At 33.5% G+C, this 13,068-nt stretch overlaps 1 protein-coding gene across 1 annotated transcript; it reads left to right on the top strand.

The window, feature by feature from the left end:
- The first annotated feature begins 2,399 nt into the window (after nt 1-2,399).
- LOC110107376 (light-regulated protein, chloroplastic) lies at nt 2,400-4,342 on the top strand. Its single transcript, XM_020837618.2, has 2 exons — nt 2,400-3,347; nt 4,081-4,342. The coding sequence occupies exons 1-2, from the start codon at nt 3,178-3,180 to the stop codon at nt 4,166-4,168; spliced, it is 258 nt and encodes an 85-aa protein (XP_020693277.1). The 5' UTR covers nt 2,400-3,177; the 3' UTR covers nt 4,169-4,342.
- Nucleotides 4,343-13,068: the final 8,726 nt, after the last annotated feature.

Genomic DNA, 13,068 nt, shown 5'->3' on the forward strand with positions numbered 1-13,068 from the left:
CTCATCCTATGGAGCCCAATACCTCATAATATGCTTATTTTTCATTTAATTCAATTATTTTCACCTCTTAAAAATATTTTTCATCAACATAAAGATAAGATTACTTCAAAATTTTTAGAGAAGGAGGTGGTGGTGTGCAGCTTTCAAGTGATCCTTGATGGCGGCAACGATAGTGGCGGCTATGGCGAAGGCGACAGGTTAGAGGTTGAGGCATTTGTTGCAACTCGGCGTGCACGAAGGTGTGATTTGTTTAGAACTTTACTTTAAGATTTATGTAAGTTTTAATAAAAAAATCCATATAAATAAAGTGAGATGTAAGCCTCACGCAAGCAAGTTGTGGCGAGCCTGAAGGCGGACCTCAACGAAGTTGAGGCGCAAGCCTCATAAAAAAAATGAGAGGTAAGCCTCCCTCAAGGCATTTTTATTGGAATTGTGTTAAGGCGGGCCTCAATGCGAGCCTCATATTGCTCAATTTTAAACAATGCTAGATATTACTGGTTTTATTTTATTTAAATAATATATCTCAAGAGTAGCTTAGTATTAACAAGTAAGACTGAAACAATGTGAAAATCTTTTTCACATTGTTTTTATTTTTTCTAGCACGGATTATTTTGGAATAAAGAAAAATCCCTGCTGATGTAGATAGATTGAAAATTACCAAAGCAGAGGATTTTTCTACTTAACATGAATTAATAAGGAAAAAAAACATAAACCCTTTCATTAACTCAACCAAAGTTAGCAAATTTTCAGAATAATTTTAAAAAAAGAAAAAAAATAAAAGTAGCTTATTTCATGAGAGAAAATTAAAGATCGGTTTGGGACAAATTTTTTATTGTTTTAGTTTTTAAATAGTAATTATAATTTTATTTGATTTTTTTTTCTATTTTCTCAATATTATTTAGAAGAAATTTCTATGATGTAAAATTGTTTTTTATAACTTGAGTAATTAAATAATTTTTGACATAATAATTTTATAAAATACTACTCTTTTTAGAGAGCAATCATAATTTTTTTAACTTTCTCAATATTTTTAAAAAAATTATGATAGAAAATTATATTTTAGAATTAGAATAGTTAATTTATTTTTTATAATAATTTTGAAATTAATTTTATAAAATATTATAGTCATCCTAAAATTTTATTTGAGATGACTTATTATTGCTTCTTAAAAAGTTTTAAGAAGCAATAAAAAACCATCTTAAAAGAATTCGTCAAACAGATTTCTTACTGCATCTTAAAATAAAATTTTAATATAAAAATTAAAAATTTTTAACCAAAAAATTATTTTAAGAAATAGTAAAAAAAATATCCCAAATAAAATCTTAGTCTTAACAATTTTCATGAAAATTGTTAATTACACACATTCACAAAATTTTAAAGGTGGAGCCTGGTTCCAGCCTTAAATTAGTGGATCAATTATGTTAGCCATCCAATTACAGTGCCCAATTGTTTAAAATAGCAAAATTCAGTTAATTCCAGCCTTCTAAATCCGAAAATATCTGCAACACTGATCATAATCATGGAAACAGTTACATAATAATCAATAATGTAGAGAAAAATCTCAAAAAAAAAAAAAAAAAACCGTTGCTTTCCTATAAGTTGAAAAATCAAACATTTAACTTAAAAAAACCCTAAGAACACTTGAAGAAGTGATGTGGAGGGGCGGCCGGAAACAAAAGACTTACCGATGAGAGGCGGAAGAAACGTGTGGGAGAGTTGGGATCGAGAGCGTGCGGGAGAGCTTCGTTTGGTTCGGCTTGGACCGACAGAAGGAAGAAGGAAATAGCATTTTTATTTTAAACTTAAGTGAGTAGGACCCTATAATGAGGCGTACGCCTCAACCAAAATTGTGCAATAACGCAATTAAGGCGTCACTATCCCTGAGGCGTAAGCCTCAGCAAACACTAAAATTACTTAGGCAATAAGGAGGCATGGATCCAAATTGCGCTGCCCACCTCTTATTGCGCAATTTGAGAACTCTATGTTGTATGTTGAAATATTCATGGTGATAGATAGAGTTTATTATTTTAGCATTGAACGAAAATCTCATGATCATATAAACAAATTAAGAATAACACCTATTAGATATCATATTTTTTATATATAAAAAACAAGCGAAGGAAAAAAATTTATAGGATCTGATCCAGTTGAATAATTTCACTGTGTCATATGTAACAAATGATGTATGTCTTTGTAACTGGATAAAATATTAATACAATATAGCATACATCAATTACAAAAAAAATATTATATGATAGAAGTAGGAGTCTTAATATGCCCATATTGTCATTATTGTTGGCAGTTGATCAACTGGTGGTAGCCATTGGCAATCATTTGAAGGTTGATTGGGAACGTTAGATGTCGGGTGATGTTTAGTGGTCTTCCAACTCCTCATAAAAGGGGAAGTAGGGTTGTCAATTTCGAGTCACGGGTCAGGTTCGGGTCGAAGCCGGAATTAACCCAACACTATTTGGGTCAACCAAACCCTACTTGAACTCGACCCACTTCAGGTCCGGGTTATCCCGACAATACCTAAATGACTCGGGGCCGATAAAAAATTGCTAGTTTTTGGGTCAAAAATGGGTTTTCAGGTAAAAATGGGTCAATCTCGGGTTTTCGGGTCAACCCGAACCATACATGATTTTTGAACAGGTCAATTTGCTAAACCCGAATCCAACCCGTTTTGGGTCCGAGTTAATCCTAACCCGAAATTTTTGAGTCGGATTTGAGTTCGATTTTCGGCTCGTGTCAAATATTGACACCTCTAAAGGGAAGAGACTTACAACTATTAACTCAGATATTGTTCATTAATGGCTGATATACATTAAACATTAATAGATGTCAGACAATGATTGATGGTGGATGTTTTTTTTTTGGAACATTTAGGTCAATTAAGGCAGAATCACACACACATCACATACACAAGACTCGAATCCAATGTCTCTTACAGACAAAGTTGAGCTGTGTTTTGATGGGGGATGTTAGATGACCATTGGTGGTTTGCTCAGTCATTATTTGACCTTGTAGGGGAGTGGAGATCAACAAATAGGTAGGTTGGTCTTATTTATAAATTTCTATAGAAGCTTTTTAGGTTATTTTGTTTAGAAATCAAAGACATTCCATCATTTAGCATTTTGTTATCATCTTAATGCCTATGATGGCAAACGACTATGATGCATGCGTTGCAGGGTCTTTCCAGCTGAAGCTTGTGAGACAGTCGGTGGTGAAGCTTGCGATGCAGCTATATATCCAGAAGCAAAGCTTACGGCTTCAACAAATTCTGCAGAATCCCCCAAAACAGTGGAAGAGGTTGAGAGGGAGTATTTGGAATATAATCAGCAAAAAACGTAAGTTCAAAATCTATTAAATTAATCTTTATCATAAACAGCTTATCTACCAATTCCAATTCAATTAATTTTAAAATCTTCAATTATTTTTGCAATTATTTTCATGAAGTTATTGAGAACATGTAGAGATCGAGGATTTGTTTAGAAGGTTTGTGGTATTTTATAACGGTTTCGTTTAGGATAGCTTTCTTATTGTTTTCTAAAGCAACTTTTTAGTATAAAAATTTCTTTGAATTAGAAATTTTTGTATAATAAAGTTGCTTTAGAAAGCAGTAAGAAAGTTGCCCCAAATGAAGTTAAAGTTGATTGTAAAGTTGTTGTGGGAAAATTAGCTTAACTACTATGTTTGTAAAAACTAGATTTCTATTAGAAGAATTTCTGAAAAATTTAAAAAAATTACTAGTCAAAAGTTACTGTCTGAAAAACAAAATAGTGAAACATGTGTAGTTTTTTTTTTCAAAGGTGGTTATAAAGCTGTTGCAAGAGAAGTGATTTTGTTTTAAAACTGCTGTAAAAAGCAATTTCATAGTACAAAAATATCTAGAAAGTATTAGGCAAGCAGAACTATGGTTGCGGTCTGAAAAAACAAAGCAGGAAGAAAGCCGTCCCAAACATACCCTTAATCTTTAGAGAGTTTGTGAATTTTGTAAGGAAAATATTTTAGATAATAATTTTTTTTATTAAACCAGTAATATATAGAAGCAAAGCTAAAATTTTGAACTGCAAAATGCAGAGTGTTTCCTGGCGAAGCATGTGATGATCTTGGAGGAGAATTCTGTGAGCCTGAGTACCAAATTGGAGTCGGCAAGGAGAAGGCCTAAGCCTAATTTTTAAGTTTTTTTTTTTTTTTTCTCCTTGAGGACTTTCTGAGCTTTCAAACATCTTAAATATCTTGATTTTGTATGCTATGTAAATTTTAAATGTGTAAGGGAAATACTGATGTTTGAATCCGAACGTATAGTATGATGATTTAGAGGAAATTTTCATGAAGACGACATTTAGATTTTATTTGTGACAGTTTTTTTATTACTTTCTAAAACAATTTTTAAGTAAAAAAAAGGTTTACTAAAAAACTACTTTAAAAAACAATAAAACAAAACTGTCCCAAATGTCTTAGGCTTCGTTTGGGACGGCTTTCTTGTAGCTTCTTAAAGCAGCTTCTTAGTATCAAAATTAAAATTTTTGTACTAAGAAGCTGTTTTAAGAAGCAGGAAGAAAGCCGTCCCAAACGAAGCCTTAGTTTATAATTTTTAATTTTTGTACTAAAAATTTGTTTTAAGAAGCATTAAGAAAGACTTCACAAACGAAATCTTAATCATTTAGAGTTACTTTATTATTTCATGAAGTCCAGATTTCAGGCACTTAGAATATGTTTGGTTGTCCTTTTTTTTCACACTTTTGACAACCAATAGACCAACAACATCAATGTTGGTCTCCTCATCTCACTTTTAGCTTGCTATGTTATCATCCTATATGTCTTGCCCACCCTACATTCTCTCTTTTCTCTCCTTGCATTTATATATATGCTATTATGAGGCTATGGTATTCACTTAAAAATCGAATGCTTGTCTCGAGCCTTCTTTAAATTTTAGAAACAAATGTTTCATTTGAGATAACTTTCTTATCATTTTTTAAAATAGTTTTCTTGCGTGCAAATTTCTAGTTTAATAAACTTTTGTACTAAAAAACGATAAGTAAGCTGTCCCAAACGAAGCCTAATATGAATCCTTCAAAACCTTCGATCCACTGTCCTCCTCTTCCTCATGCCATGAACATCCTTCCACTTCCCCCCTTTGGCTATTAGGCTGCCTCTTGCTCTATTTATATATAAAGGTATATATCTTCATGTACTATCATATTATGATAAGGATATTGAATTAAAGATTGTATGTTGAGTTTTCTACTATTTTTTTGTGTGTTTACTATAACAAGCAAAGTACTACTTGTGATTAAGAGATCACAATCCTAAGAGGTCTTTTAAGGTATGATATCTCTAATTCAGGCTGCCAACGAATCGAGCTAAGCCGAGCTTTAGCATGTTTGAGTTTAGATTCATTTGTCAGAATAGAGGTCAAGCTCGGCTCGAAGCTCGTCGAGCTTCTTGGACACATGTTTGAGTTTGAGCTCGTTTATAAAAGCACGTTCGAGCTGGGCTCGTGTTCAGATTTGAGCTCGTTTAACTTAAAGCTTGCCGAGCGGCTTGTCGATCAGCTCATAAAACCAACCGAGCTGCTCGCTAAACATTCCGCCCAGACAGCCTGCCTCTTCAGCTGCTCGCTTTTCATCAAGCCATCAGATGAATTTGCTTTTATATAGCATAAGCATTCTCCTACAAGGGGTATGAGACTAAACCGCTTACAGTTTTTTTATTTTAATTTGTTGATGCCACGGAGAAGGGAGAGAGAGAGGCAGGTGGGAGTTTGAAATTTACGAAATATGCAAAGAGAGTGAGAGGGGGCGGGAATTATATTGAGGCAGGAGAATAAAAGATTTAATAGAATATTTGTAATTAGTTAGATTAGTAAAAATAAAAAAATAAAAAAAAGTTAAATCTTAAAATATTAAATCAGTAAAAATAAATTATTAAATTAGTAGACTAAATAATATTTATTTTTAAAACTCTAAATGAGCTTTAATCGAGCTTCTTATTCGAGCTCTAATCGAACTTCTAAGCGAAACTGTTCGTAAACATAAATGATCCAAAAAACGTGTTGTTCAAGCTCATTCATTTATCTATTGAGTATTTATCTAGTGTATTCAAACTCATTGGTTTATCTTATCAAACGAACATGAACGAGCCCTTATTGAGCCGAGCCACGAGCAGCTCGTCGAACGCTCCCGGTTCATTTCTTTTTTCTCCAAATTAGAAGCATATATGTGTCAAGCAATTGCGAATGTTGGGGCCTCCCTTTGAAGCAATTATTAGGTCCTTTCACTGGATGTAGAGGAAGGTTCGGTTTTAGGCAAAAATAGGTCAAAAAGTGCAAATACCGAGTTTTTTGAAAAAAACTCGGTATTTTTTCAAAAAACTCGGTATTTGCACTCTTTGAGGCAAAACCGAATCTTCCTCTAGGTCCTTGCACTGGACCAAATAAAAGTTCCTCCCTTTGGACTTGCTTTGGATATCCACAAATCTCTATGAATTTCTTGATGCTTCTATCATATTTGAAGATCAACTTTCTTTGGCACAAGCCATCCGATCTAGTTATTCCTTAAGTGAAAAGATCACCATCATAGGGACTTGTCATGTCAACTAAGTATCATTACATTGAGAAATCTAAAATAAAATCGAGGATTTTAGCATTAAGTAATTGAGCAAAAAAAAAAAAAAAATCTAGAATAACATACAATTTAGGAACTTTTATTACGTCCGGTGCAAAGACGTAGAGGAATGTCCGGTCAGAGGCAATTTCCCGTCAAAAAACTAGGTATTTGCTCGGTACAACTAGGTATTATTTGATAATAATGAGGAATACCGTTCTCTGAAAACCAATACCGAGTTATACCGAGCTATACCGAGAAATACCGAGTTGTACCGAGTTTTTCTGGGAAAACTCGGTACAACTTTGGTATAACTCGGTATTTGCTCGGTAAAGCCCAGTATAACTCGATATTGGGTCTTCAAATGATGGTATTCTTCATTATTGTTTGGTATTGCTCGGTATTTGCTCGGTACAACTCATTTTTTGGAAGGAATTTGCCTCCGACCGGACGTTCCTCTACGTCCGGTCGGAGGACGTAATAATTGTTCACCATTTAGACTCACAATATGAAAAAAAAAAATGAACTATATGAATTTTTAGCTAGAAATGTTTGGAGTCACTATCTAAAGTACAAACTTTTTGGGGGGATTTTTGAGCCAATTAAAGGCAAAATTGCAAGTAAATCGCATATACAAATTTCAAATTCAAGACCTTTTAATTGATATTTAAACTTTCCAATTAATAGATCAAGATGAGATACATACAAAAAAAAAAAAGTATGGTAGACAACTAATGATGCTAGCAATAGAGGAAAGTCTGATCATTGCTACTTTTTGGAGGAAAAAAGAAAGAAATGAGGAAGGAAAGTTATTTTGGGTCTAACGTTTCAACGTTTCAATATTTTATAACCAAATTTATTATGTTGCCTGTTAGATTTCGCAAGCCGGTGGCATGGCGTGATACCCCCTCACAGGTGGTGGAAGTTCAAGGGTAGGGGTGTCAAAATTGGGTTGATGGTTGGGTTTAGATAGAATTTGAAGCTGACTCGAAGCTATTTGACACGATCCGAATCATACCCGTTTTAGCAAACAATATATGCTTGAAGCTGGAAGCATGAAGGAAGCCGCAGGACAGGACGCCGGAAGGAACGTCGTCGAAGCCGGAAGAAATGTTGTCGAAGTCGTGGTGCAGGGATTGCAGAGTTCTGAGCTAGCCTAGGGTTAGGAGTAGACTTCGAACCAAGTGTTGGGGGCGGGACGACTAGGTCGCAGGATGGTAGGAGAGGCGAACAACAAGGTTCATTTACAATGGGATTGTGGGAGTTAGGGTCGGGTCAATTCCGGGCCAATCTCGAGTTTCCGGGTCAATTTGAACCTGTCCCGATTTTTGAAATAGGTCGGTCTGTTAAACCCGAACCTGACTTGTTTGATAAACGTGTTGATCCTAATCCGAAATTTTTTAGCCGGGTTCGGATCAAGTTTTCGGATTGTGCCAAATATTAACACCCCTATTCAAGTGCTAATCAACTTGCCCCCCAAAAAAAATTTGTTATAAATTCATCATGAAAGAGTCACATTTATACCTAAATAAATCAATCACTCTAACATAGTGACTTCAGTACATATTTAGTAGGGGTTGTGGCTGAAAATTTCTCATCATATTTTTCATTTCGAAACTTAATTTTATTTGTGATAATTTTCTTACAGTTTTCAAAGTAATTTTTTGGTAGAATTTTTTTTATTAAAATTTTTTTGTATTAGAATGTCATTTTAGGAATAAGTAAAAAAACGGTCTCAGATGAAGCCTCATTTGGGATAATTTTTTTTTCACTGTTTTTTTAAATAAATTTTTAATCAAAAAATTTTTAATTAGTTTAGAAGATAATTAAAAAATTATCCTAAATATAATCTTAATAATGGCAAGAATTTTATCAAAAAAAAATCATATCAAAATAACTATTTTTCGATAGTATCATAAACCTTCGTAAGTGCCTTTCTAGAGATAAAGTGATGCGAATCTGATATTAACGGCATAAGAATATTCTTCCCCTCTTCCTCTTTGAGATATTTTTAATGGTTTTGAAAATCGGAGCCTTAGAAATTTATAAATTAAATATATTTTAATTTTGTAATAACCATTAAATTTTCATAATAATTATTTCTCAACCAATTGTTAATATAAATTACCCGCATGGTCCCATCACCCAATGCAAATTCTCATTTATTTTTTTAAATGATTTTAATATTTATTACATCATTCAGTTTAATTCCGATCGAATTATTGAATATTGAATCTCTCATTTTTTCGGTTTGATATTCGATCTAATTTTCATAACATTTTATTAGATTAAATACTATGTGATCAGTGGATTAAATACATGAAAATTAAGTATAATAATTATTAATATAAATAACTAATATGCAAGTAATTTGAAGTTATTTCGCACTCTATGCGGTTGGTGGTGCATTAAACATTTTCAAGTGGAAAAGATTGAGAAGATGAAGCTTTATGGGTTCAATTCATCTGAAATCAGTACACTTAATAGCACTTCATAAAATTTGGAAAATTTAACCAAAATTGGCATAAATTTATTCCTCATGGATTGTTCACCACTTAAAGCAACGCATCCCCTTAGTAATCGAGAAGACTTGTGATTTTATGGGTATATTTCGAGATTAATTATTATGTGCGGTCGTCGAATGATGTCCGGAGACTAATTATGTGTCATGTCATCCATTGCTCGGTACCGCAACTTGATACTGCTGATTTGACGTATTTTGATTGGTCTCCGGACTGTGTTCTGCATCCGATCTCTGCACAGAATAATGTCTCCTATTTCGAGTAGTGTCACTGTTGTTTTACTTTTTATCGCAATTATTGCTACTTTTTGGAGAAAAAAAAGAAAGAAATGAGGAAGGAAAGTTATTTTGGGTCTAACGTTTCAATATTTTATAACCAAATTTATTATGTTGCCTGTTAGATTTTGCAACCCGGTGGCATGGCGTGATAGCCCCTCACAGGTGGTGGAAGTTCAAGGCTAGAAGTGTCAAAATTGGGTTGATGGTTGGATTCAGATCAAATCTGAAACTGACTCGATGCTAGTTGACACGATTCGAATCAGACTCATTTTAGCAAACAATTTATGCTTGAAGCTGGAAGCATGAAGGAAGATGCAGGATAGGACGCCGGAAGGAACGTCGTCGAAGCCGAAAGAAATGTTGTCGAAGTCGTGGTGCAGGGATTGCAGAGTTCTGAGCTAGCCTAGGGTTAGGAGTAGACTTCGAACCGAGTGTTGGGGGCGGGACGACTAGGTCGCAGGATGGTAGGAGAGGCGAACAACAAGGTTCATTTACAATGGGATTGTGGGAGTTAGGGTCGGGTCAATTCCGGGCCAATCTCGAGTTTCCGGGTCAATTTGAACCTGTCCCAATTTTTGAAATAGGTCGGTCTGTTAAACCCGAACCTGACTTGTTTGATAAACGTGTTGACGTTCGGAGACCTACTAGTGTGTTATGTCATCCCTTGCTCGGTACCGCGACTCGATACTGCTGATGTGGCATATTTTGATTGGTCTCCGGACGATGTTCTACGTCCGATCTCCGCACAGAATAATTTCTCTTATTTCGAGCAGTTTTACCGTAGTTTTACTTTTTTATCACAATTATATATGTTTATTTGGCTATTATTTTTATACTATTTTAAAACTTTTTTTTTTTGAGGTGAGAAATTCCTTTTGAGAATGTGATGTGCTAAAATGCGGTGGCTACGAGAAAGCTATTGTACGTCGAATTGTTCGAAAGAAATATTTATAATACTCACAATAACTTAAAAAAAAAAAAATATTGTTGGATGTAGTAAATGGAGATGATAGTGTTAATATTAGCTTTGAGACATTGGAAGATTGGAAAGGTGAGGAAAAATAGGCTAAAATTTTAATAAGTAGTAATTAAAGGAGATGCAATGTAAAATGAAAAAAGAGAATGAGAGAGAAGAGAGAATATTCGGTTACGAAGCCTTCATTACATTAGTAATTTTTTTTAAAAAAATTTGTTTAGAGTATCGAAAAAGATCCATAAGAGAAAAAGAGTTCTTTTATCTCTTATAATATGCATAGTATTTATAATTTTTATTGAGCTAAGTGGGAAAGTTGTGTAGTCTTAGGTGTAATATTGACTCTAGAATAATCCATTGCAAGAATGTTAATGGCATCGATGTCAGTTGCAGTTGGTATTTTTGTTGGAGATAATAATGTCTAGATCAAGATTTGCCACTACAATGGATGAAAGGGATGGAGGTAGCAATGAATTTAGAGGTAACAATAACATAAGCTTGAATCCAATGATGATGATTAAATAAAATAAATAAAGTGTTGATTGCTACTGCTTGTTAACAATGGAAATTAAGCCACATCCTATGATTAAATTATGATTGAATAATGATTTCCTTATACTGACTCGCTAGCCAACCCCTCTCTCCAATTATCGATGATGAGGATGTAGGTCTTCAAAAGGATGCTGCTCGTGGGGGCTAGAGTGCATAGGGTACGATCGGACTATCCTTTAGGACAAAAACGGTCATAAATTTTTACATTTTATGCAAGCAGACCCATAGAAGAGAAAATTGAATTATACATATGATTATCAATGGAGAATAGCAGCATTCACCTGCATATCTCGATGGATGATAATATGAATAACTCGATAATCACGAGATTTCTCTTATTCAATACATTAGCTTGAATGAGGTTTATTTGATGTAAGTGTCAGTTTTCTTGCAAGCCTCTGTAGTTAATTATATCTTAAGCCTTTAAGAATACTGTCGATTTGGGATACTATTTTATTTTCATCTTGGTTTGATACAATGAAATTTTTAGGCTCTCAAAATTCAAAGGGCAATAGGCTCAATTGGGCTACTCAACACACAAGGATCATATAAACACTCAGACGGTCAAAAGAGGAGAAGCCACAAGAGAAGACATCACAAACGAAGCATGCATGAGAAAAAGATGAAAGAAACACATCAACATGATGTGAATATGTGAGATTTATAGCCTCCCAGTAATGGAAAGCTCGCCCAATAATAAGGCATGCAACGATATACCCATATCATCGGCCTTTGATCCTACATCTACAAAGGACGTATTGTACCCTTAGTACTAATACCCACGACCTAACTAATGCAAGATAGCGATGAGGCTTATAACTTAAATCCCACTAGGGACCTAAGCAATCCCGACTTGGATTTACCACCCTGCTCAAAAAGGGATACCAGCTAATCTCCACATAGCATCCCAAATTCATGTAATCCGGTGTTATGCAAATATAAGAGTGGCAGGAGGTACAAAAGAGGAATGAGCCTCAAGATCGACCAGAAATGGTACTATGCTATACAATGGTGAACTATCCCTCTATATGTTCGAAATAAAGTTTATATGCTTAACTCAAGTTATACATGTATGGATAGGGCTAATTAGAACTAGAAACAACCACTGTGAAGTGGACTTAGTTTGAAATAATATTTATACTTTAAAAAATGACTGAAGAGTGGTTATGCATTTATTTTTAAAAGTTAGTTGATTTTAAGTCTATGCTCATTTTATCTTGCTTAAGAGTTTTTTTTATCATTATAAAAAATTTAGTATCCTAAGAGCCTAACGTTGACTCTATCTGAGCCACCCCCAAGTAAGGAAATAAAAGAAACCTAAGGAAAAAAAATATGATTTTATTGCATAAGCATGCAATATAAATACATCAATTATCAAATAATAAATAATAATTAAAGGCCATAACTATAAATGGGTTTTAATGGGGGCGGTAGAGTAACCTAAAATTTTTTGAAAATAATTTAAGTATATATTTATTATTAAATAATGCTTAGGTTTTATTTGATATAAAAATTATAAAATTCCCACTTAATCTATCAATTATACACGCCGAATCAAGCAATATGGTGATAGAGTAGAGTATTGATCCCACGAGGAAGAATATTTACTTGCAAATACTAGTACTATCTATTATAATTACAATAATTATCCTATAAAATAAAAATAAGTTTTTGTGGAGATTAAATATCTTAATTTAAGATAAAAAAATTTAAATAAAATACTATTTTGAAAAAATATTTGGGATTGATGGAATGTAAATACAATATATTTCCTAATGATTCTTTATTATATTAATGTTATTCATATCATAAGAATCACCGGCCGCTTATTCGAGCATGAAGAGACAAAGGACATATTAAACTTTCTAAACTCAATATCACTCTAAACTCGAAAAGTCTGTCACTTTATGAAAATTTTAGAAATGTAAGTAAAGCATATATTGTTAAAACTTTCTCAATTTTAATCAATTAGTGCTGAAATTAAACTCAAATTAGATTTGATTTGAATCAACTTGCATCGATTTGGGTTCAATTTGGTTCGATTGTATTAATTTGATGAAAATAAACCAAAATCAGCACCGATTCAACTCAAATTGGGCTTGATGAGGCTCAATCATGTCAGTCAAGCAAGCTCA

This window comes from Dendrobium catenatum, unplaced genomic scaffold, assembly GCF_001605985.2.
Source record: "Dendrobium catenatum unplaced genomic scaffold, ASM160598v2 fragScaff_scaffold_853, whole genome shotgun sequence".
NCBI classification, from domain to species: Eukaryota; Viridiplantae; Streptophyta; class Magnoliopsida; order Asparagales; family Orchidaceae; genus Dendrobium; species Dendrobium catenatum.

Excerpts from the sequence above, each read along its gene's own strand:
- LOC110107376 (XM_020837618.2), top strand. The coding sequence starts at position 3,178 with ATGCGTTGCAGGGTCTTTCCAGCTGAAGCTTGTGAGACAGTCGGTGGT. Across the intron at positions 3,348-4,080 it reads GAATATAATCAGCAAAAAAC|AGTGTTTCCTGGCGAAGCAT; the intron begins GTAAGTTCAAAA and ends TGCAAAATGCAG.